At 37.2% G+C, this 26332-nt stretch overlaps 2 protein-coding genes across 3 annotated transcripts; both read left to right on the top strand.

Annotated features, from left to right (window-relative positions):
• The first annotated feature begins 1914 nt into the window (after positions 1-1914).
• LOC132902324 (uncharacterized) lies at positions 1915-5620 on the top strand. Its single transcript, XM_060946906.1, has 2 exons — positions 1915-4370; positions 5590-5620. The coding sequence occupies exons 1-2, from the start codon at positions 1915-1917 to the stop codon at positions 5618-5620; spliced, it is 2487 nt and encodes an 828-aa protein (XP_060802889.1).
• Positions 5621-6945: 1325 nt separating this feature from the next.
• On the top strand, positions 6946-25364 carry LOC106142602 (transcription initiation factor TFIID subunit 1). Of its 2 annotated transcripts, none has more exons than XM_013344425.2 (36): positions 6946-7294; positions 7751-7818; positions 8765-8901; positions 9285-9402; positions 9579-9760; positions 9857-10025; positions 10550-10717; positions 11249-11376; positions 11676-11923; positions 12222-12381; positions 12889-13123; positions 13333-13518; positions 13921-14093; positions 14329-14449; positions 14528-14685; positions 15193-15388; positions 15603-15708; positions 15969-16126; positions 16202-16335; positions 16629-16797; positions 17037-17151; positions 17499-17698; positions 18042-18117; positions 18759-18895; positions 19263-19454; positions 19999-20238; positions 20656-20800; positions 21068-21198; positions 21352-21514; positions 21809-21951; positions 22311-22494; positions 22866-22922; positions 23061-23153; positions 23609-23757; positions 24300-24404; positions 24694-25364. In XM_013344425.2, the coding sequence occupies exons 1-36, from the start codon at positions 7078-7080 to the stop codon at positions 24766-24768; spliced, it is 5436 nt and encodes a 1811-aa protein (XP_013199879.1). In that variant the 5' UTR covers positions 6946-7077; the 3' UTR covers positions 24769-25364. The 2 variants fall into 2 exon arrangements, with proteins under 2 accessions (XP_013199879.1, XP_013199878.1); XM_013344424.2 differs by having other exon boundaries at positions 8636-8901.
• Positions 25365-26332: the final 968 nt, after the last annotated feature.

Genomic DNA, 26332 nt, shown 5'->3' with positions numbered 1-26332 from the left:
TTTACTTGTAATTAGTATACCTACAACGTAAACTAGTTTAATCTCTTCTCTACACATCTACTTCAAGCTAATACTTGTAAATGAGTGTAATAATTGTGCATTACCGTCTTATGTGCTTTGCTAAAAGCTCTTTGGAATGTAAACAGTGCTTCTACTGCAACTATTAGGTAGGTATGTACAACTTAAGTCTCAAAACTTGTATTATCTAGCACAATTATTAAGTAAAAACTACTTTTTTATGTTATTTAGCCACCAGTAACCTGTAACGAGTACATTCATAATTCTCGGAAATGGGTAAAGGGTACTTGATTCAGCAGTTCATTGTATTTTAATTGGATTATTGTGATACTAGAGGCCGCCCGCGACTTCGTCCGCATGGAAACCCTATCAATCCCGCGGGAACTAAATAAATAATAATAATACGACCCCATCGCCCTCTGTGGAAGGGTTTCCTTCCCAGTGCAGTCAGTCTCCGCGGGGCGGCTTGTGGCGAAGCCGTTGGTGAGTGGCGACACCACGGACCCTACCTCCTGGGGAACATACAGACATGCGCTATACACACACATACACACAGTAACACTTTCCCCGCCTCTGGCTTGCCTTAGTCGGCCGGCCAGAGTGGAGTCGCAAGAGCAGATCCTATGCTCCAGGATGGAAGTGTATTGCACGTAATGGCGTAATAGCGGGGAAACCAGCACGGGGTCATACCTCGTGCTCGTGAAACTGGGGCCGCACCTCTCGGCATCCTATAGCTGCTTTTAACGTGTTGCGCCCTGGCCGCCGCATGGTGGCTTATTTAGGGTGCCCACAGGCTGCTGTATAGCCAATGAGCAGCGAGTCACCATCTGCCTAATCAAAATTACGTGAGAGATTTTCGAGGTAGATGTCCGTATCTCACTCCATAGCCCAGTAATCCAATCCACTAGCATCCCATCCGCATGACCCAGACTAAGTAAATCCCTACCTGGCAATAGTTTGGCAGTTGGGGAGGGCTGTCCGTTGGTGTATCCCAATGGTTCATCAAGGGACAGATCTCCACAGCTGCAGCCATCTCACTCTAGAACAAAAGGTACCAAAGGGCCTCTTCATGTTGGCTTCGGCCCCATGAACGCCTCCCAAATGACCGGGTCCCTATGGGCCCGTGCACATTTTACATGTACCAACATAATAATAATAACCCCCCCCAGGGGACCACCTTGTCGTGGTGGGGGGGCTTACGGAGAGGTACTTAAAAGATAGTCAGAACATCTCGACATTACCCTAATAAGGTGAGACATCATATATAAATATCATAAACCATTTGCGTCATCACATCACAAGAACATTGGCAACCTGGCTTGAAGATGCATCAAATAGCACACAAACCAGGAAGCTAAACAAATAATCCATTTTACTTAATGCTAAAACAAACCCAAAGTGAAACAAATAAAATAAATAAAAAAAAAAAAAAAAAAAAAAAAAAATAAGGTGAGACAATATTTACCCACAACTCCAGGGTTATTAACCTCTCCTAACTAACGGTCCCAAACCAAAAACCTAAAAATGAGTAGAGAAAATCGCAGATATAATTTACGGCCGCTTCCCGGGGGTCGCCGGGGCGCACTTGGAGCCGGTGCTGAGTGCCACAGCATGCGAACCATCGGCGACGAGGAGTTGAGCAGGCGGGCTCCCGTCGAACAATTGATTACAGCCGATTCCCTTTCTTCTCCTTCTTCTTCACCTGAATCGCTATTCCCTTCTTTACCATCTTCTCCGCCTTCATACTTAGAGCGCGAAACATCATCTTCGCCTACGTCATTAGTAGAAGCAGTACCTTTAAATACCACTGTGACTGTTGTACAGGAGGCTCCTGACGCCGCCAATCCTGTACCCACCACAGCTGGCCCACGTGTGCGAATGAAATGGTCGGACGATATGAATATTTTCATCATCCGCACATATTTTATAATTACTAACCTAGAATCAGATACAAGAACTTACCTTCCTGAACTACATGCTAAATTTGTCCAACAATTCCCTGAAATACAAGTCAGTAGACAAAGAATAGGAGACCAAAGGAGAGCCATAGTTAACAACAAACTTTTACCACCCGAAAAATTAAGTCAAATTCGCGCGGAAGTCCAAGCTGAACTAATTATTGAACCCAGACCTTTGCAAATACATTCCCACGAATCACAAAATAGGATGCGATGGAGTAATAAGCTTAATGAATCGATAATCCGTGGTTACTTTACTGTAACTGAGTTAGAAACGAACCTGACTTCATACAGACCCCGATTACATGAATATGTCATAGCAGAAAATCCTGAAATAGCCCATGTCTCAGAACAGAGAATATCAGATCAACGTAGGGTTATTTTTAATAATAAAATGGTAAACGGTACAAGAATTCAACAAATCCGCAAAGAAGTAGCCCAACAGTTAAATAGACAATGTAATGATCCACGTATAATTAATAATAACATACGAGAAACACCCCCTAACATACCACAGGATACTAGTCTTAATTTAAGTTCACCTGATTCTTCAAATAATCAGCAAACCATTGAACACCCTTACCAATCTTCACCAACTAATATAGATCATACTATACAAAACGAATTAGATGAAAGTACATTTGTACAATTAAATGAAATCGAAAGCTATTTTGTGTCCGTTTTGGAGAAGTTTCAAGATATCGATCCCGTTATGAAACCCACTATTCCCAAACAAAAACCTTCCAAAAAATTTACACGCATTGTTAACTTGATAAACTCATTTATCCTACCAAAGTATTTAAATCATGATAACGACTTTTACGCCCTACATAACATAATATACTGTGCTGCTTACACAGCCTCCATTTATAATGGATCTAAAATATATGACTCATCCCCTACCCATCTTCATAATAAACGCGAACCCATGTGGCAAAAGCGGTTACAATCAAAGATAGAAGACCTTCGAGTTAAAATAGCACTACTTACGGAATACAAAAATGGTAATAGAAGCCAAACAATACAAAAACAGGTAGATTCCATTAAAAATTGCTACAAAACACATAGTAGACATGAACAAGACAATACTGATATCACACATTTTCTTGACACATTAAAACAAAAGCTCAATGCTCTTGCCAGTAGATTACGTCGATATAAATTAACTACTCTTAGAAAATCACAAAACAAGCAATTCAATTCAAATGAAAAATCATTCTATCGTTTACTCAATAGTAGCAATAGCTCTGGAATGAACACGCACACTTCGTCAACTAATAGTTCCGACAACGAAATGATACCAAACGCTACAGAACTCCAAGAGTTTTGGTCTAGTATTTGGTCAAAACCAGTTGACCACAAAGAAGGTCCTTGGATTGAAGAAGACAAGAAAAGATTTACACATATTGAAGAAATGAGCTTTGAAATGATAAATTTAGAACTTTTACAATCAGTTATCTCAAAGACACACAATTGGAAAGCTCCGGGTTCTGATAAAATTCATAATTATTGGTTTAAGAGGTTTCATAGTACACATTCATTTTTGCTTGAACACATTAATAAATTTATACAGTCACCACACACAATGCCTAGTTTTGTAACAATAGGTACTACTTACATGCTGCCTAAAAATCTGAATGATACACGTAACCCAGCCAATTACAGACCAATAACATGTCTTCAAAATATTTATAAAATTATAACATCTTGCATATCAAACCTCATTTACAATCACACAGCGACTAATAGCATCTTAGCAGAGCAACAAAAAGGATGTAGAAAATTCAGTCAAGGCTGCAAGGAACAGCTTACTATAGATGCAATAGTATCCAAACAAGCTATCCGAAAGAAGAGTAATATTTACACCATGTATATCGACTACAAAAAAGCTTTTGATTCTGTTCCGCATTCTTGGCTCTTATATATCCTTCAACACTACAAAATCAATTCAACTCTCGTACAATTTTTAAGACATACTATGCAAAACTGGTCCACAAAATTAATACTACATCAAATTGAAACAGATCACATACAAATTCGTAGAGGCATATTCCAAGGGGATTCGTTAAGCCCACTTTGGTTCTGCTTAGCTTTAAACCCACTGTCATATTTACTTAATAATAGCAATAGTGGTTATAAAATCCCACATAACAATTCATACTTTAGACTAACACATTTGCTTTACATGGATGACATCAAACTGTACGCTAGTAATTTAAATGAAATTAATAAATTAGCTAATATAACGGAAGAATTTTCCAACGATATAAAAATGACATTTGGCATAGATAAATGCGGAATTCAATCAATACAAAAGGGAAAAGTTGTCAATAACTCTTATCAACTAGCTACCGGAGAAAATATAGAACCAATAGATGATACAATAGGATACAAGTATTTAGGTTACTATCAGACACGTCAAATTAAGGAAAAAGAAGCTAAAACAACATTATCAAATAAATTCAAAACTAGACTCCATAAAATATTGAACACTCATTTAAATTCAAAAAACACTACTAAAGCTATAAATGCATTTGCGATACCTACACTCACCTACTCTTTTGGTATTATTCACTGGTCACAAACTGATTTAAAAAAGCACCAACGGACAATTAATACTCAATTAACGAAATATAGAAAACATCACCCGAAATCATGCATCCAACGCCTAACACTCCCCAGGCAGGAAGGAGGCCGCGGTATTATAGATATACAAAACCTGCACAACAAACAAATAACCACACTTCGTTCATTCTTTCATTCTCAAATTTCACCATTACACAAAGCCATAGTTCAAGCAGACGATAAATACACACCCCTTAATCTTCGAGATTCATCCAAGCAACCTAACGAAAATATTACTACCCCGCAAGAAAAGATTGAGACATGGCAGCAAAAATCCCTACACGGGAGACACCGTCACGACCTCATCAACCCTAACGTCGACAAAACAGCGTCGAACGCGTGGTTGAAGAGGGGCGAACTGTTTCCCGAGACAGAGGGATTTATGCTAGCTATCCAAGATCAAATTGTAAATACAAGAAACTATCAGAAACATATAATTCGTGACCTCAACCTCCAATCCGATCTCTGTCGCCATTGTCACAGTGCTTCAGAAACAATACAGCACATTACCAGCGCATGTAGATCCATTACACAAACAGATTATAAACACAGACATGACCAAATTGCAGCTATCATCCACCAATATCTTGCATTTAAACACAAATTGATTCCTGAAAAAACAGCTTATTATAAATACTCCCCACAAACTGTACTAGATAATGCGCAATATAAAATATACTGGGACAGAACAATCATTACCGATAAGACTATTCACCACAATAGACCTGATATTACCTTTTTTGATAAAAATAGCAAAACCGTTTACCTTATCGACATAGCCGTTCCAAATACCCATAACCTCACATCCACACACACTGAGAAACTAACAAAATATAGAGATCTAGCTATCGAATTAAAAACACAATGGCGTGTAGACAGCGTAAAAACTATCCCAATAATTATTTCAGCTACTGGCGTTATACCTACGACTCTCCGTAATAGTTTAGAAAGCCTACAAATTCACCCTCTTACTTATATTCTCCTACAGAAAGCTGCAATCCTTAATACCTGCAGAATAGTCAGAAAATTCCTTTCTCTTGACTAAAATTTTGTTCTTTCCTCCACTTATTTCTATACAATATTTTTGCTTGGTCAAAAGCCCGTAAAAATATTTAATTCCCCTGAAAAGGGTGTAAAAAATTGCATAAAAACATAATAATAATAATAAATATATACGGGACAAATTACACAGATTGAGTTAGCCTCGAAGTAAGTTCGAGACTTGTGTGACGAGATACTAACTCAACGATACTATATTTTACAATAAATACTTATATAGATAAACATCCAAGACCCAGGCCAATCAGAAAAAGTTCTTTTCTCATCATGCCCTGGCCGGGATTCGAACCCGGGACCTCCGGTGTCACAGACAAGCGTACTACCGCTGCGCCACAGAGGCCGCCAGGGATAAAAAGTAGCCTATGTGTTATTCTGGGTCTTCAGCTACCTACATACCAAATTTCATGGTAATCGGTTCAGTAGTTTTTGCGTGAAAGAGTAACAAACATCCATACATCCATACAAACTTTCGCCTTTATAATAGTAGTAGGATTAGATAAGTATTTGAGAAAATCACTAAATACCTATTTTATAGTAGGTAAAGTTCGTATTTTCTCTGACTTCTGTGCTAAGATTTGTGCTGGCAACCTGGCACTCTTTGGATCTCAATGAAATCATTAAACCATACAACTGTCTACCCCGTAAGGGATAACGGCGTGATCATATGTATAGAATCTTATGTAGGTATGCATACTTACATACATTTAGCACGTCTTTATTACGAGGTAAATGATAGAATTATCCTACCTTAAAGCCAAATAGCTGAACGTGGCCTATCAGTATTTACAAGACTGTAGGCTCTGTCTACCCCGCAAGGGATGTAGACGTGATTGTATGTATGACAGAATTAAGATAATATATGTATATATCTAATAATTCAAATATGGACAGGTGGCTAATATTGTCCTTGATTGCCTTTTACGAAAAACGAGAAGCAGCTGGCTCACACTATACCTATATTATATATGTTCTCTTTGCTACCAGATCAACGTGGATGCATTCACTAGGTACCTAGTAGATAAATGTGCCGTACCTTAATCGCTTTTCACGACATCCATGAAAAAAGGGATGGAGTGGTGTTATGCTAATTTGAAGAAAACCAAACGGTCTTCATGTATAAATTAATGTTTTAAGAAATTAAATTAATAAGTCTAGGATGGGCAGTATGGTACCTTGTGATCTTAGTCACATGGTACAAAACAATTTCCAAAATTGTCATCGAACTGTCACTGTCATTAATCATAAATGACTTTTGTATATGTAAAAATGTCATTTACGACTCGTCTGTTGACGCGATGGTAACCAATGTGGTATTTTTGTTTTACTACTAGATTTTCGTAAATATTGTGATTGCTTACTTTCAGAAATATATGTTAGTGCAAATATAGTGACTCAGCTTTAGGTTTACATTTTCACTATGTGTGATAGCGACGATCCTGAGGACCATGGTCCAACTATGGACTTGACCGGGTTTCTGTTTGGAAATATTGACGAAAGTGGTCAACTGGAGGATGATGAATTGTTAGATGGCGATTCCAAGAAGATGCTTGCGTCTCTTAACCGTTTGGGACTGGGCTCTATGCTATCCGAAGTCTTAGACGCTGAAGAACCTAATAAAGACGACGAGGAAAAAGGTTTGTTGTTTTATGGACAGCACTTTTTAGCCTTTTTTTTTATTTATTTTAAGCCTCTAAGAAATTAGGTAGTTGTTTATGTACCCCCATAAATAATCGTCTTTTTAAATATCATGTGGCAGACTGTCTTACCTTCCCTATCTCATCTATGTAATATAAAAGATATTCTTGAGGTTAAACAAAATGGAGAGAGAGAACATAAGATATGCCTTGCCAATGTTCAGGGATAGACCCGTTGTTCAAATTATATGCTTATAAATTTATACTGCTGGTGAAAATATGATCAATAATTTTTCTTTTATGTTGACAAAGCGAGTTTTAATTCTTGCAAGTGCAGAAAAATAACAATTTCATAAGAAAACCATGATCAATCTTGATTATAATTCTATTGATAGAATGATAATCTTTCTTACTTTCTTCCAATTAAATTTTATATTTTTTTTTTAAATTTTATAGATTATAATGAAAAAAGTCCGTCAGCAGTTGATTTTTTTGATATTGATGATGTCGCAGAAGAACCAAAAGTAAGTAAACTTCCTTCAAAATATTTAAATATTTTCGCATGGAAATTTCCTTTTTCATGAAGAAATGAAATTGTTTATTATTTTGTATCAAAGACGTTTTAAACATGTTGAGCCCTATATTTTTTAAAATAGCATGGCGCGCGTCATTTTAAATATAGGTTAATTTTCTATTTTGATAGATTTTGGAAAATGATTCTTTTACTATTATATGTTTCAGAAATATTTTCAATTGTCTTTATGGTTTGCAATTATAAATTTAAAATTTTTTATATTGTTATTGCCTAATCAGTAAAATTTCAGTCAGTAGAATATTTCTCATGAGTGATTCCCTATAAAAACTTCTTTACTTAGTTTATTTATATAGATGCACAATAATAATATTGTAAGGACCAATTTGCAAATGCTTCAAAAAGTTGCAACATGTTATATGTTAATGTTATTAATTCCTTCACTCTTAAATTCTTAATTTTTTATTAATAAGTAGCACTTTGACTTGGTAAGAGTTTCTGCACTGCACATTGGAATAGAAACTAAAACACAGCACTGATTAAAAAAATGGGAGCACACTTTTACTTAACAATGTTTTTTGTGCCCTACCTGTCCTAATCTTTGGAAGAAGAATTCAATTGAGAAGTTTATTTTACTAGAATTTAAACTGTACATCACACTGTTCTATTTAAATTGATATGCTAACCAATGAATGTTGTGTGGGTGGAAATTTTCTGTCGTTGATAAATAACTTTGCACATATGAAAGCTTAAAATTTGATGCTCACTGATTTGTTTTGTTCTAACAAATGTTTGTGTTAACGCACTAGGATGTAGAACTAAGCACTAACCAACAGCACGAAAGTGAGATAAAAGAGGAGGTTACCCACAAAAATGATGCACAGAAGCCTGTTGAAGAGAGTAGAGAAGAAGAGTTAGACTCGATGAGTTGTCCACAGAAAGAAGATGTGGTAACAAAAGAGGGCTGGAGCAGCGATAATATGTATGAAAGTGCTCAGCCTAGCAACGATGATGGGTATGAAGGTGACATGGAAGGCGACGGAGGACTCATGCCACCACCATCCATTATACCATCGTAAGTCGGGTTTTATGGTTTTCAAGATTTTATTTTGAAAATTAGTTAAAAGTTGAGTTTTGGGTTAAGTTAATTTTTATCTTTTAGCAAGCCCTTCTAACGAAAATTTGGATATGAGTAGACGGATTGTTGATGGCTGTTTTTACATAGATTAAATAATATAAACCTATTTTATTTCTATGCAGGGGGTCTCTAACATGTTTCCCTAACGCCATCTGTAGTCTTTGCTCAATGTGTCATTCCATATTTAGAATGTTCAATAACTAAATTGTAAACAAGTGGTGTTGTATAACCAGGAAAAATGTTTTTTGCACCCTATTAATTGCTGACTCTCTCTGAAAAAAATCTGAAAAAATAAAATAGATTTTTGGTTTAATTTTCAGGAATCAGTCCAAGTCTGAGAAACCAAAGAAATTGGAAACACCGTTGGCAGCCATGTTACCTTCTAAATATGCAAATGTTGATGTTACAGAATTATTTCCTGACTTTAGGCCTGATAAAGTAAGTAGAAAACTTAAAGTTTTGTAATGCTAGTGAAAATTTTTTTTTTATGAATTGTATCTTAACTTGTGTTTGAATGATCGAAATATTTTTATATGATTTTTTTTTTCTGTGGTCCGCTATATTATAGTTTCTTAACACAGCCGTCACTATGTTTGTCCTTTCCTAATTTTCAGGTACTACTATTTTCTCGACTATTTGGACCGGGGAAGTTATCAAGTTTACCTCAAATATGGCGCGGCGTGAAGAAGCGTAGGCGACGCAAGCGCAGCGGCAGCACTAGCAGCGACACCCCGGCTTACCCGCCAGAGAACCAGGAAGTGCAGTATGCTAGCGACGATGAAGAGAAGTTCCTCAAGTATTACTTTACATTGCTATGTTTATATACAGACATATATTTTTGTTAATGCAATGCATACAAATTGTAATTATTTTTCTATATAAATCCCAACAGACCTATGGAAGAAAACCAACAATCGAACTCTGACAACAACTCTCCAAATCAGGACAAGTCGCAGAAACCGACGCCTGCGCACTGGCGGTTTGGGCCCGCGCAGGTTTGGTATGATATGCTCAATGTACCCGAAACAGGCGAAGGGTTTGACTACGGTTTCAAAGTGAAGGTAAGTAAATAAGTAAGTTCAAGTAGTTTTATGCTAAGGAATACGATGATACAATGGAAAAGCATAGCATATGGTGAAAATTAAGGCAACTCTTGTACGTTACTAGAAGATTTAATGCATATTAGGCCCAAGCGATAGCTGACCCATCGAATTCAGGATCCAAGGTCAAAGGTACGCCCCGGGCTCCTCTCCAGAGCGGTGCGGATGCAACAGACTAGCGTTAGAAGGACGAAGAAGACCCAAGTGAGAGCAGGATGGCACACAGTCCGTCTCGTAGTAGTATAATCTAGTATAAATTAAATTATCTTTTTATGAAGGTACATCTCAAGAGTTTGTTTGAGCGATAAGTTCTATTCCGTTTGCCTTTGTTGTTACAATGATAGGATTTCCTTGGTGCAATAAAATGAACTATCATCTATAATTGATTTTAAATTTTCGCTTTGCATTATACTATAAAATTAAGGTACGTGCGCGTTTAATACCTGCAGTATTTATTAACAATCATATGTCTATTTATTTTCCAGCCTCCTTCACCCGAAAGAGAAGAAAAAGAAACAAACAAAGATTCCGCTGATGATGAGGAAAAATCAGATAGTCCTGATAGCGGATTTCCCGATGACGCGTTTCTCATGGTTTCTCAGCTACAATGGGAAGATGACGTCATTTGGGATGGAAGCGAGATTAAACACAAGGTGGGAATAGCTTCTAGCTATTTTTTTTGGGCAAAGAGTTAATAAGTAGTCAGTGATAGTAATGAAAATTGCTCAGCTGGCAAATTTTTGCAGTTTTTCTACCTGTTTTACACAAAATCTCTTTCGGATTTTATTACTTTTCATCTGCTTCTACATTTATAGGAAACGGTGAAATGTTCTTATTACAAGTTTAGATTATTGTTTGTTGCGTCCCTAGTCCTAGTCCCAAGTATCGATTTTACTGTAGGTATATCAATGTCACGTCAGGTTTTTTTAATATTTCAAATAGATTTCATTTTATTACTTGTTTTTGTAGTTTTGAATAGTTAACTTTTATATTATCAATAATCTGGTGAAGTCGCGGGGAAACTTTGAAAACAGATCGCCTCCAACAGAGCAAAGTGGAAATCATTGAGGGGGGGCCTATGTTCTTAAGTGAACATCGTACAATTGAAATGATGGTAATGATCCTTTATATTTCTGCCAAGTTTCTCAACCTTGCATTAAGACGTATCTGTTAATGATACCTAGGTGTTAGCTCGTCTGAACAGCAAGAGCAACGCGGCGGGGTGGGTGCCGACCTCAGTGAGCCGCACCGCGCAGCAGTTCTCGCACCCCAGGCCGCAGCCGCCGGCACCTTTGCAGGCTAAACCTTCCACGTAAGTTCACTTTCAAAATACAAAATCTTTATTCATTATTATTATTAACATCGCATAATAATTGGCATATGTTACGGTTTCACAACATTGGTTAATGCCGAATTAATTACTTAAAACTAAGTTTACTGCCGCTTCCAAAAGTCAGTGCAAAAGAAGCGGTAACAAACTGCACTGCAGCGTTTTCTTCAATAACTTCATCATCACAATTATCCAAACTTGGAACTCGAACTGCACGAAAAACTAGGTCTCCTTAACTGTTTATGTGTGATATGTTGATGATGAATATTTTTCATCTTCAGAACAACAGCATCAGCAACTAATGCCCCGCCAGGCGCGGCCACCGCAGAGGGCGAAGACAACACCTGGTATAGCATATTCCCCGTGGAGAATGAGGAACTGGTCTACGGAACCTGGGAAGACGAGGTTATATGGGACGCCGAGAATATGCCAAAGATTCCCAAGCCGAAGATATTGACGTTGGACCCTAATGATGAGAACATCATCTTGGGTATACCTGATGATGTTGACCCGTCAAAGATTACAAGGGGTTCGTATGTTTATTTTTATTTTCATAATAAAACTACGCAAAATAATAAATAATTTTATTTATTCTTAGAAAAAAGTGCCATATACAATACAACTTAATTAACATAGGTACAGTATTAGGATTGTTTTATATTTACTTTTATGTCAAGGCTTTGCACCTATATGTTTGATAATTTAAAAAAAAATATCAGCTTTAATTCAGTAGTTGCACTTATTTGTGGACCGATATCTTAGTCACATATTTCTTCGATAATGAATATCCAAAAGATAGGTAACTCATCACTTTATATCGTTTCTAGAGCGTGGTCCAGCTCCAAAGGTGAAGATTCCCCACCCGCACGTGAAGAAGTCGAAGATACTGCTGGGCAAGGCCGGCGTCATCAACGTGCTGCAGGAGGACGCGCCGCCGCCGCCGCCCAAGTCGCCGGATAGAGATCCCTTGAATATATCCAATGACGTGTAAGTTATCAATAGTAGTAAGTTCTTTAATGAGAGAACCCGAATAGCTGCGATTCGGCGAAAATAAAGACGTATCGCTGATCTTGCCAGTTGTCGTGCTTTGTTTAATGACCACGATTACTTTGTCTGGTGTGAAACTACTGTAAAAAAGTAAGTTAGGTGTTGTACGTATATATATGATCACGTCTATATCCCTTGTGGGTAAATAGAGCTAACAGTCATTTAAAAAGATTGTAAGGGCACGTAATGATGTTCTTCACAAATGTTTTTCCACGGACATCTGCATTTTGCGCTATTTGTCAAGCTCGTAAATATAATAAATTATAAGTGATTTTTTTCATGAAAGATTTGTATTGCTAACCATTTGAAAGTATTGGAAGTTAGACATGTAGTTAACATTTGCGGCACCACTGCATGATTTAACCAATAATCCCTTACAATGTTTTTTGTTTTATTTAAGTCTAAATGGTAAATGTTACTATAAAATAAGGTTTTTTTTAAAAACAGATACTACCAGCCGAAGTCTCAAAACCCCCGTCTGAAAGTCGCAGGAGGTCAACTCATACAGCACAGTACGCCAGTGGTAGAACTGCGCGCTCCATTCATACAAACCCACATGGGTCCTGCTAGGTTAAGGGCCTTCCATCGACCGGCATTGAGAAAGATGTCTTACGGCCCATTGGCAGCTCCTGGACCACATCCTGTGCAACCATTGCTGAAGCATATCAAGAAGAAGGCTAAGGTTTGTTGATTTGTACCATAGAATGTATCTCTTTTCCAATTAAGCCTGTTAATATCCCTTTCTACATAGGTTATGGGCCTTCCAACGACAGGACCACATCCTGAGCAACTCTTGTTTTAGTATATCAATAATTACGCCATTTTTAAATGTACCAACAAAAATTTATTTTGTATTCTACATAGATCCAATAATTACTTTTTATTTTTTAGCAACGTGAAGCCGAACGATTAGCATCAGGCGGTGGAGACGTATTCTTTATGCGTACTCCGGAAGATCTGAGTGGGAGAGACGGGGAACTCGTATTAGTCGAGTTTTGTGAGGAACACCCCCCGCTCATCAGCCAAGTTGGCATGTGTACGAAGATCAAGAATTATTATAAACGGACTGCGACCAAGGTTAGTTTCTTAAATATGAAGGATGTTGTTTAAACCTTTTTTTACCTGTTTATGTCCCACTGCTGAGTAAAAGCCTCCTTCCGTCCCTCCTTTCATCCATTGCCTTCTTCATCCATTTTTCATCAAATACCCGCAGATTGTCTTATCATATTTTTCTCGGTCTCTCAAAAAATTCGTTTTATTACGAAATGTGCACTCCGTTTTGATATTGTTGTTAGCATCGATGAATTTTAGCATCCAAGAGATTAATATGCCATATTTTAACAATTTTTCGAGTTAAAGTTATTTTTAACCATTTAGTATGCAAAATGTTATAGATTGCCATGTGTTAATTTGTTTTTTGTTAGTTTTTGTTCAATTAGGAAATATATCTTGTTCTTATACATTATTTTCTATCCGCAGGACAATGGCCCCAAGCCTCTAAAATATGGCGAAGTAGCATACGCCCATACATCACCTTTCCTAGGAATCCTATTGCCGGGCGCGACTCAGCCCGTGGTTGAAAATAATATGTATCGAGCGCCTATATATGAACACGCTTTGCCGCAGACGGATTTCCTGGTTATACGGACTAGGTAAGAAGTCACAAATCTTTTATTTCATACATGTTTTGAACTGACTCTCGCTATATATCATTAATTTCAACTTTATTTTCAAGGCGTGATAAAGTAAGGTTAAGACTAAAAATGTTTTATAAGAAGGAGCTTTGTGGTAGTAACACCGTGTGGAATGGTCTTCATAATGACGTGAATTTCATATACACTTATAGCTTCACTTTTATGGTATTCATTAATTATAATTTTCTTCCAGACAAGCCTACTACATTCGCGAAGTTGATGCACTGTTCGTGGCTGGACAGGAATGCCCCCTTTACGAAGTCCCCGGACCTAATTCGAAACGGGCGAATAATTTTGTTCGAGACTTCTTACAGGTAATTATTTTTTGTAACTTTTTTTTAATAAAATATTTTGTTCATATTATTGACTAAAATGGCTAAATTAATGTTCAGGTATACATTTATCGACTATTCTGGAAATCCCGAGACAACCCCCGCCGCATCAAGATGGACGACGTAAAGCGAGCGTTCCCCTCACATTCAGAGAGTTCTATCAGAAAAAGGCTAAAATTATGCGCAGATTTCAAGCGTACAGGGCTCGATTCCAATTGGTAAGTGATATTTTGATAAAGTTCTATTCTTTAAAACTTTCGGAAACTTTTTCCAACCAACCAACTAATATTATAATTGCGAAAGTAAGTTTGTTTGTTACTTCTTCAAACGTATTTACTGAACCAATCTTGCATTTTTCTTTCATCATTTACCTTTCATCCCAATGAAAAATTTAGTTATTGTGGGATTTGCAAAAAAAAAATGTATTCTTATGAAGGTGGTCCTAAATTCGCACGTGCAGGTGGCGCTCGATTTGCGCGGGCAAAGTTGCGTGCAAAAGCTAGTTATTTATTACCGTCGGAAGATGATGGTCGCGTTGTTAAAGAATATCTTTTTGTAATAACCTGACTTCTTTAGTGTCGTGTTCATAGGGTATTATACCGATCGTACGCTCTGGGCTTCAGAGAGGACTCAACCGGGTCTTAAGGTACTTAATGGATGATAAATATCATCTCAGTCGCCCATTGCATTTAGGAATATATGTCCAAGATTAACACTTATTTTAGGTGGGTACTCAAACCTGATTTCCGCCTGCCATCTGAGGAGGAAATCCGTGCCATGGTGTCCCCTGAGCAGTGCTGCGCCTACTTCAGTATGGCGGCGGCGGAACAGAGGCTCAAAGACGCTGGGTACGGGGAGAAGTTCATATTCACACAGCAAGAGGACGATGATGAAGAAATGCAGTTGAAAATGGATGACGAGGTTTGTAGGTTTATAAGTAACATGCGCTTCACTTGAAATTTTGATCCTTATTTACCATAAAAATTAAAAATAAGTGTTTGTTTTAAGAACTTCTATCTATGGATTTCAGTCGTAGTAAAACAAATTTTCATTCTTGTATCGAAACCAAGATTTCGTGAATTGTTAAATTAAAAGCAATTTATTATGTTACATTATTCTATTATTTGATTCTTAGGTAAAAGTGGCGCCATGGAACACAACCCGTGCTTACATTCAAGCAATGCGCGGGAAATGCTTACTCCAACTGACTGGACCAGCGGATCCCACCGGCTGTGGGGAAGGTAATTTTATAAATTTTATTTCCCTTTGATAAAGAACAAATTATTTCGGCAAATTTAAAAGATGCATCATGACTTTTTAATATTTATACCTTAATAGTAGCTTTTTATTATTAATACAATGCGTTTAGTACATAAATCTATATCTTTAGTTTATAAAATGTGGTTTCTCGTAACATGACCGTTTAATACTTATTTACTGAATTTTACAAATAACAGTTGTTATTTGTTGAGAAATATTATCACATCATTTTTCATTACAGGTTTCTCGTACGTGCGGGTACCAAACAAACCTACACAACAGCCCAACGAAGAGCAACAGCAAAAGAGAACTGTGACTGGTACCGATGCTGATTTGAGGAGACTAAGTTTGAATAATGCCAAGGCTTTATTGAGAAAGTTCGACGTGCCTGAGGAAGAGGTAGGCTTTATTTCTTTCAGAAAAAGCACGTAAATGAATATAAATGTACTTATTTTCTTTGTCGTTATTGTTTAGATCAAAAAGCTATCTCGGTGGGAGGTTATCGACGTGGTACGAACATTGTCCACTGCCAAGGCGAAGGCTGGCGAAGAGGGCATGACTAAATTCTCTAGAGGCAACCGATTTTCTATCGCTGAACATCAGGAAAGGTATGTTGCTACGACTATTTTTTTACAATAGGTACTTATTGAGCTATATGTTTTATTTTTATGGATTTGCATCTGAATGGCAGCGATATGTATACAAGCTTTGTTACGTTTAGCGGCCATCCGCACATGTTATTCTATTTTAAATAAGCAAAAGGCTTAATTTTCAAAAGAATTAAAAATTAAAATGGGTAGCTCCTATTATGCACAACATGTGCATTAGCGTACGGATCATTGAAATTTTAAATCACTTAAGCCCATTTTCATGACAATCTAAATAATCAAATTCGTTTCAGATACAAAGAGGAGTGTCAGCGTATATTCGACCTTCAAAATCGCGTTTTACAAAGCACCGAAGTGCTCAGTACGGATGAAGCTGAGAGCTCAGTCAGTGAGGAATCTGATTTGGAAGAGATGGGTAAGAATATAGAAAACATGCTGGCGAATAAGAAGACTACTGAACAGGTAAAAATTGAGAACAAGTTGTTAAATGCTAACCATTATTGTTTTTATAATAAACTTTATGATCACATATAAATAAATCTTATCCAATATACATAACAAAATACTCTTACTTCTTACTAGGATACTTACTGCTCTTATTAAATAGAGTCGTTTATCTTCAATACCATTTACAGTTTATTGTAGTAAACTTTACGATAATTATAAAATATTTCTTATAGACTGTATTGTATTTTTTTTAGTTGTCTTTGGAAAGGGAGGAAGCTGAAAGAGCAGAATTGAGAAAGATGATCTTAGGACAATCTGAGAAGAAGCCACAGATCAATCAGAACGACCAACAACTATTATCTAATCAAGGTAAAGACATAAAAACTGATAACTTGTAGATTTTGCTTATATATGAGACCATTTTCTATGGCCTTGGCCGACGGATCTATGCCTGTTGCTTAGGAACAAAATATATTACTTAGAATTAACAATCTTTTGACAAAGAATCGCTTTCTATACTTATATAAAAATGTCGTTTACCAATCTTCTCTTCAAAGCAACGACATTGACAGCGATTCCATTCCGTTTAAAAAAATATATAACTTTACAACAGGTTTTTATAGTAGCATAAATAAGATTTTACTGAGTAATATAAAAGAAGCATCCAAGAAGAATTACTTTGTTTGTTACATATATGGAATCTTCTTTTTTCTTAGGACGAGTCCTCCGTATAGTGAGAACCTTCCGCAACGCATCGGGTCAACGCTACACCCGCGTGGAGTTAGTTCGCAAGGCGGCCGTCATAGAGGCCTACACTAAGATTCGGTCGACAAAAGACGAAGCCTTCATACGACAGTTTGCGACTATGGATGAGACGCAGAAGGAGGAGATGAAGAGGGAGAAGAGAAGGATTCAGGTTGTTATTGTTATCGTTTTATTTAGTAGTGGAGGCGTCAATATTAGAATTTAAAAAAAACAATTATAATGTTTGTCTTTATTGCAAGATCCGACTTCTCGCTTTGATCTGAGGCACGACATAGCATATATTTTATCTTTGAGTTAAACCGCAGAATAAGAATGAGAAGTAAGATATCGACAATGCAACAAGAGTTTGTAGTAGATACAATTCCCAACTGCATGATTTTTTTTGGTTAAAGAATTAATTATGAATGGTTTTTTGAATCATCTAGTACCCGTTAATATTTTTGAGTTTATAGCTTTGATCTAAAATGGTTTTAATTTTTATTGGTCCCCTGTAGGAGCAACTGAGGCGTATCAAGAGAAACCAAGAAAAGGAGAGATTGGCTGGCAACGTTCCTTCTTTCCCCGGCGAGAGTAAGTGTTATTTATTTAATTGGTGTACGGAGAAGAATCTTTTTCTTCCTCCTGGTGTTAGTTCCGGTTATATCCTTCTCTTTCTGGAAAGGAGCTTGGAGCGCGAAATTTTAACCATGATCAAGGATTGCGTGGAAACATCCTACTACTATTATAGAGGCGAAAGTTTGTATGGATGTATGGATGTTTGTTACTCTTTCACGCAAAAACTACTGAACCGATTACCATGAAATTTGGTATGTAGGTAGCTGAAGACCCAGAATAACACATAGGCTACTTTTTATCCCAGAGTTCCCGCGGGATTGATAGGGTTTCCATGCGGACGAAGTCGCGGGCGGCCTCTAGTAGAACCATAAAGGAATTAACATATATGTTCCAGTTTGAGCAAAGTATGATTTATAGTGGAAAAAACTATTTAGAATAGATATTATATTGGTCCCTATTACATTCTTCTGGAACAATGTACGAAGAGATGAATAAATCCATATTTGTTTATTTATGTATGGAAGGGGCTCAAGGATTTAACTTTTTTTTTTTAATTTTGAGTTTTCTACTTTAACTTTGTATGCATTCGATTTCATTCAACCTAGACATAAGTTTCAGTAGGTATGCTCTTTATTTAAAATTATTTTGTTTAACAGGCAATTTATCATCTGGAGACTTGGGTTCTCCATCATCAGGACTAATCCCGCTGGGTCAGATCAAACAAGAGCCAGACCTGCCTTCGTCGTCTTCATCGCGTAGACGTGCAAAGTTGAAACCTGACTTAAAGTTGAAAGTAAGTAAATATGTACTCAAAATGTCTTGCTTTGTTTTCTTTGATAAGTGGACCATAGGTCTTCAATGTTTATCTAAATCACTACATAGTATAAAACAAAGTCGCTATTTTAGTCTGTTTGTCTGTATGCTTTAATCTTTAAAATTACGCAACGGATTTTGATGCTGTTTTTTGTAACAGGTGAGTGATTCAAAAGGAAGGTTTTTATGTATAATAACATTTATAATTTTGCACCCGTGCGAAGCCGGGGCGGGTCGCTAGTTTATCATAAAATATAGTATCGTCGAGTTAGTATCCCGTAACACAAGTTTCGAACTTTGAGGCGAGCGCAGTACGAAAAATTATTAACCTTACGTATATTTTTCAGTGTGGAGCATGCGGCCAAGTGGGCCATATGCGCACAAACAAAGCGTGCCCCCTTTACACTGGATCCATGGGCTTGGGAGGACCCTCGTCGCCCACCGACGTCGATGTGGACTCCATACCGGCGGACCCTGATGATGATGACATGGGTTACGTAGAAGGCACCAAATTGACACTCTCATCGAAGTTGATAAAGGTGAGATTTGAGATACACTCTTTTTTTTCCTAATGCCTATAGCTACTCAAAGGTTGACTGGAAGAGATTGCATTAGCGGTAAGTCCGCCCTTGTACCAGCTCTATCTGCTTTGTGCTGTTTTCTGTTTTACTCTTATGGTGCAATAAAGAGCTTTATCTATCTATCTATATTTGAAATTAGCGTGAGGCAAAAATTGCATCTTAAAATTTTCCATTTCATCATTATCAAACAAGCTGACGTTATAATTGACAAGTTTGCATTTATTTCAGGAATGTCTTGAAGAACTTTGACCAAATATATAAAAGTTAATGATTTGATTGAAGAATTGGTACTCTTATTTGTTCAAATTTTTACAGCACCTAGTATAGCTTAACACGACACCTAGAATAAAAAAAACACGTGGTGTTGTGGATTTCTTCTTGATTTGATCTTGTGAGTTTACAAAAGGAAAGATCCTTTTGTGAACATTTTGACGAAACACGTTGATGTCTTTGTTTATATTTACGAATTGACAGTAATAAATAATAATAATAAAATCAACAGCAATCAGCCGAAGACCTAAAACGCCGTGGCAGCGGAGGTCGCCGCGGCGAAGTCCGGCCGGGCCGCCCGCGGCACCGGCGCGGCACCACCAGCGACTCCTGCGACTACCTCGTCAAGCGGCCGGCCGAGCGGCGCCGCACCGACCCCCTGGTCACGTTGTCCTCGCTGCTGGAAGATGTCCTCAACCATATGAGGCATCTGCCCGATGTACAGCCTTTCCTGTTTCCGGTTAATCACAGGGTAAATATAAGTAACTCACAATACGATACTATACAATAACTATCATAAGCAACTAGTATTACCATGGTCAAACGGCCGAAAGTCGTTCTTGATTCAATAATGTGATTTTTTCTTTCATTTGTTTTTTTTAATCAATATTAGATAAGGCATTTGTTTTGCATCTCGTCTGATGGTTGGTGACGATAAAGATGTTACATAATGCCTATCCATTATGCCCGCGAAAAAGGAAAAAGCCTTAATAGCCGTTCCAGTGTGAATTTTGGGTATCTTTGCGAGACAGCCTCTTAGTGCACCACTAAATCACAAAAAAAATTAAATCTCTGAGTATTTTGGACCGTGCCTTTTATATGTCAGTCAATCATTCAGTTTTGTATTATATTGTTTAAAGAAAAGTGTTGTATTTTCTTCTTCCTTTAGTTGGTGGCCGACTACTATCGCATCGTATCTAGACCCATGGACTTGCAAACCATCAGAGACAACTTACGACAGAAACACTACCAGAGCAGAGAAGATTTCCTGGCCGATGTCAATCAGATTGTGGAGAATTCCACACTTTACAATGGTAAGAATTTTTGTAATTGTTACTAAATAGGCGTTGTTTTCAAAAACACCAGAAGGCTGATGATGATCTGATGAATCATTATGATCCTTCTGCTTTTGCGATTGCCACAATATACATAACAAACAACTCTCCCTTAATTTGATCTGTCATTTGCCATTTTCCTAGATCACTACTATTGATATTAAATTTTCATCCACGAGTCGAGTCGAGTCCACTTCTTTTTTGGGTTATATACGATCATTACTTACTTGGAGAACATTTTAACAGGTGCAACGAGCAGTCTAACAGTTGCCGCGCATAGAATGTTGCAGCGTTGTGTTGAGAAGTTGGCCGAAAAGGAAGAACAGATTATAAAACTTGAGAAGCAAATCAATCCGCTGTTGGACGATAATGATCAAGTGAGTCTCGTGTACTTTTACTGTACCAATCAAACCGAGTGAAAACTCTATAAAATAACGACCTTATTACAACTACATTAGAGTTTTATTACGGTAATTGCTATAATTTTATATGTGAACCAACCATTTATACTTTCCATTTATTTTCGCTAGGTGGCGTTGTCGTTCATATTGGACAACTTGCTGACGACTAAATTGAAGGTGATGCCCGAAGCGTGGCCGTTCCTGAAGCCTGTCAACAAGAAACAGGTGAAGGATTATTATAACGTCATCAAGAAACCAATCGATATGGAGACCATGGGCAAGAAAATACAAGGTATGTATAGCTTAGCAGTCAATCAGGTGATTTAAAATTAATTTGTGTAGGGCTATATATACTTTATCAATCTCTGAAGATAAAATATTTTTATTTCCCGGAAAAGTTTGGTTCTTGTAAGAAAAACAGACTACGCTAAACACGTGGGCGACGGAAACAAAAGTTAATTATTAAAAATTTATCATTAATGAATACTTTGTCTTATCTCGCATGAATGCTTGCAAATATACTTTTCGTGTAATAGTGTGATCTGCTCTAGGTAGTGGTTTTAGGTATATACCATTTTTTTTACAGCACACAAATACCACAGTCGTGACGAGTTTCTTCGCGACATTCAACTGTTGGTAGACAATTGCCGCGCCTACAACGGGCCCAACTCCCAGTTCACCAGGCAAGCTGAGGAGATATTGAAGGTCACGCAAGAAGCTCTGGAGAAGGTAACTAATATATAACAATTATTATAAATTAGTTTTTGTGTCGAAGTAACAATGGGAAAAAGTAATGAAAAATCACACAAACAATATCAATCTTGGTAACTAGTAGCGCACATACAAAATCAGCTCTTTATAAAAAACGATGGGAATATCTTTTTTTTCATAAACGAAGTAAATTTGCGTAAGATTTATCAAATAACAGGCTGTTTAAATCATATTTAAAAATTTCTAAGTAAAAAAGAAGCGCGTAGTCAACATAATTATTTTTTCACGAAATTGCACACTTTGCGAAAATAATTTACATTCGTACTCCAAATTTTGTCGCTTGCACCTTCAAATTCTAACAGTGAGCTATTTCACAGTTCGGCGAAAACGTGAGCCAATTAGAAGCCAACATAGCTCGCGTACAACAAAAGATGTTAGAAGACGCCGAGCATTCAGATTTGGAGCCCGAAGAAGCTCCACCGCCGCCGCCTAGCGACGAGAAGAGGGGACGCGGCCGACCCAGGAAACACAAGCCTTCCACCTCCACGGTCACCAGCGATGGTAAGTGTTGGATAAAAACTAAGAAGTAGGTACTGAACATTCCGACTTCGAGCTTGAAGAATCAACGACATACAGCCAAACCTAGACCATAAGATCTTAACGGTCACTAGCGGTGATAAGTGATGGATGAAATTTAAAGAGAATTATTATACTGCTTGCTTGCTGTCGGAAAGGATCACTAAGGCCTGCAAAAATATACTTGGGATTCCTCTTGTTGACGATGGGCCAGCAATCTGTCACTATTTGAATCTAAATTCAATTATTAAGCCATACAGTTGAATGTGGCCTTTTAGTATTTTCAAGACTGTTGGCTCTGGCTGACATTTCAACTATAAATAAAAATTGGTTTTAATATCGTCATTTCGTTATAGGTGGTCCACCCAGAAAACGCGGCAGGCCAAAGAAAGATCAAAATAGTTTGGAAGAAGGTGTGTATTAATTTGTAATGTATTTTTATACAATAATAATATAATAAATAACTACAGTAAAAACTGAAAATCTTAATAGATTTTTTGTAAGTAACATAACTACAGTGTTCCTTAAAACTTATTGTACTTCCCATACAGATCTGCAATATTCGGACAGCGGTAGCTCTGAACTGGAGGAAGTTGAACAGAAAGATGCAGCCGAAGCTATGGTGCAGCTCTCCGTGCGACCCGGTAAGATTTCCTCATAAATTTTTTTGTTGGTCATCATATCTTTCATAACATCCGGCTCGAAGTTCCAAAAATAATGTACGTTTTTTAAAATTTATACTAATTTTTTTTCTCAAATAGCGTTTATAAGTGACTTAGATTTTTATTATTATTTATCTCGGCCACTTTCACCTGTATGTCTTAATGATGGCATGAGATTTAAAAAGTGAAGGGTTACAAGCCCATTGCCTAAAAGAAGAATCTCAAGTTTAATAGCATCTTGGAGAAAGGGCGGGTATGGCCATATTCTAAAGTGCTGGGCACCACACGGCACTCTCTAATCCTGAAAAAAAAAAACAAGTTAGGTAATTATTCCTTGGTTAGTTTATATTATATCCAAGGTAAGGTCGAACATATCCCAAACTGACGAGATTCGATGTTGGGCTGTGATTATATCCATAAATAAATATATTTCACAGAGGACGACATACCCCCTATGGACACTCCATTTGACACGTCAGAGTTTCTCATCAAGCGCGAGGTGCCGGACGAGCCGCCGCAGCAATCTGATGATCTCGTGGACTTGGATCAGCACAGCACTGATTACAGTTTCCCGCCGGTTGTCAAGGTAACTTAGATTTGCTTTTTAAAGTTCAGCAGTCCTACGTATATTAGTTTCAATAAATTAAAAAAAAAAGTCCACACGTTTAAACGTCATTTTACAGAAATATACCATTCTAAAATGGATCTTGACGTATAAAAATAAAGCACACGATCCCCAAATGTAAAACAATGAGCAGAGTTCTAAATTTTTGGTCTCTGTGCTTTATTCGTCAATATCCAATTCCGAATTTCATAGTCTATAGATAGATAGTACCTACATCGATGTCGATATACATACACGTTACGGTATATCCGTCTGTCCGCTCGTCTGTGGTCTAGCTCTAAATTATAAGAAATAGGTTATTTGGTATGAGATCTTATAATAAAAACTCAAATTTTAGTTTAACTGCTCTACACGTGAAGAAAAAATGATGTTTTCCTAACGTTTTTGGCCGACCGTTGGGCCTAAAATTTTCATGATTGCCCGGGACAGACATATCCTAACTGTAGTCAAATTGCCAAAAAATTTATGATGATCATCAATGTGTTCTTACTGGCACTGATCAGGAGGAGCCTATGGAACCGGACATGAACATGGAACCGTCTATGATGATGGACGGAGCTCCCATAGACCCGCCGCAGTTCAAAGAGGAACCGCCTGAGAATTGGCAGGTGTGTATAATACATTTTCTGTCTAATTTATACAATAGGCATTATGATTTGTTTGTTTGTTTGTAATATTTTAGTTGCACAGAAATTAATACAGTTACAAGAAATAGAACATAATAAGTACTTTGAAAGATAAATCAAAAAAATGTTAAAAAAAGAAAAAATTGTTCTTCTCTTTTAATAATTTCAGGTTGTTTTATAGTGTAATAATTAGTCTTGTTGTTGTATCTAATGTCTTGTTTGTCTCTGAAGAATTTTGTACATACAATTCTAAACTGTTATTTTTCCACAGCCTGAGCCTGCTATTCAAGATGATCTCCAAGTTACTGACAGCGAAGAGGAAGCCGAAGATGGACTGTGGTTCTAAATTTAATAAACCCAACTATTTTCTTTCATGATACCACCGTGAGAGCGCCGTAAGCGTTATCATCAATAGCTAATTTCTGAGTTGATGTCATTAGTTTTGATTGACCTATGATCTTACGGCTAGGGAAAAAATCGTGAGAGAATCTGTAAATTTTTAGGAAATTGGATTACCATAACTCAAAAATATGGGTTATGTCCCCGTGCTAAGGTTGCAAAGGTCAGATGGGAGGAGCTTCATGTAAAAAACCTTAATTAATTAATCCAGGATCGTGGTTTTTGGCAAACCCCGGGCTCCGCTCCAGGGTGGAGGAGGATGATCATTGTCATAATTAAAAACGAAACAGCGATAGTTTTTCACGCTAGTAACGGCGTCGCGGCCGCAGTACGTGGACGCAGGTGTTATCGCTATGTAGTGAAAAAGTCACGAAATGGACTATTTCCGTCTGACTTCCATCATTAAGTTAACAAGGAATTGTATCCCATCTGAGATTGTTGTTGTTTACTATATTGTAACTAAAATGAATTAAAAGAAAAATGGAATATAGGTGTTTAAGAAATAATATTGTTAGGTATTATATATTTTATATAGAAATAAAATTAATGTATATAAGAAGTCAAGTGGTTTCATTGTACCACAACCCAATGTATTCAAAATCCAAAAATATTACTTCCAACCGAAGTTGACGTATATAGGACTACTACTCGAATCTTAGCATTGTCGATTTTTACACCATATTGAGCTAGTTTCAAAGTAAGTTCAAGAAATGCACAGATTTAAATCATTACTTGTGACGAATGTGTTATACCCACATAACTAATTTGCAAATATTAATTAAAATGAGTAGCACTTCGCTATTCCTATCACACAATAGATTTATTTTCGTCATGTGCAATCATCAATAGCTGCAATGCAATCAGCTGACGTCTGCATAGAATATCAAATGAAGCTCCAAGCGGCACTCGTACGTAGGCGGCTGAATATTCATGTACATCAACTATGCAGTGATTTAAGCTAGGCGCTATTTAACTATCCGACGGCCGATATTAAACTAACAAAGGGACTAGGTACTTTCAGTATTGTAAGGTAAAGTTAGAGAATGTTGTCCGTTGTAGACCGTTTTCTCTACAACGCTTTTTCGTTGTGGTTTGTGGCTTTTGCTCTGTCAAATTTCATAATTTGGAATAATTTATGACAAAAGAAATGACATGCTGGACGGAAGTATCATCTCTCGCGCAGATCGTACATAAAAGTCTATCGGAAAGTCATATAAACTTGGGATTCTTTTGTAGTTGATTAATTGTTTATAGTACGGGCAAACGAATGCAAAAATGTATTTTAAAGATGGCTCAATCGATATTAAAACAAAATTGTTAACACTAACGTGCGTAAAGCCCTCGTTTAGGCATATAGGTACGCCATCCAACCCTTTCCTACTTTTCCCATCATGAATATATAAAGACACTCCTGAAAAACCGTGTTTTATTTTCGGCTGCGTTGAATTTAAATTTCACCTGAAATCTATGTAATATTCAGGGCTGGTCTTACTCGCATTGAGCGGCCAGGT

Source organism: Amyelois transitella, chromosome 12, assembly GCF_032362555.1.
Source record: "Amyelois transitella isolate CPQ chromosome 12, ilAmyTran1.1, whole genome shotgun sequence".
In the NCBI taxonomy this organism is placed as follows: domain Eukaryota; kingdom Metazoa; phylum Arthropoda; class Insecta; order Lepidoptera; family Pyralidae; genus Amyelois; species Amyelois transitella.
This window is presented reverse-complemented; position numbering and strand designations above follow the sequence as displayed.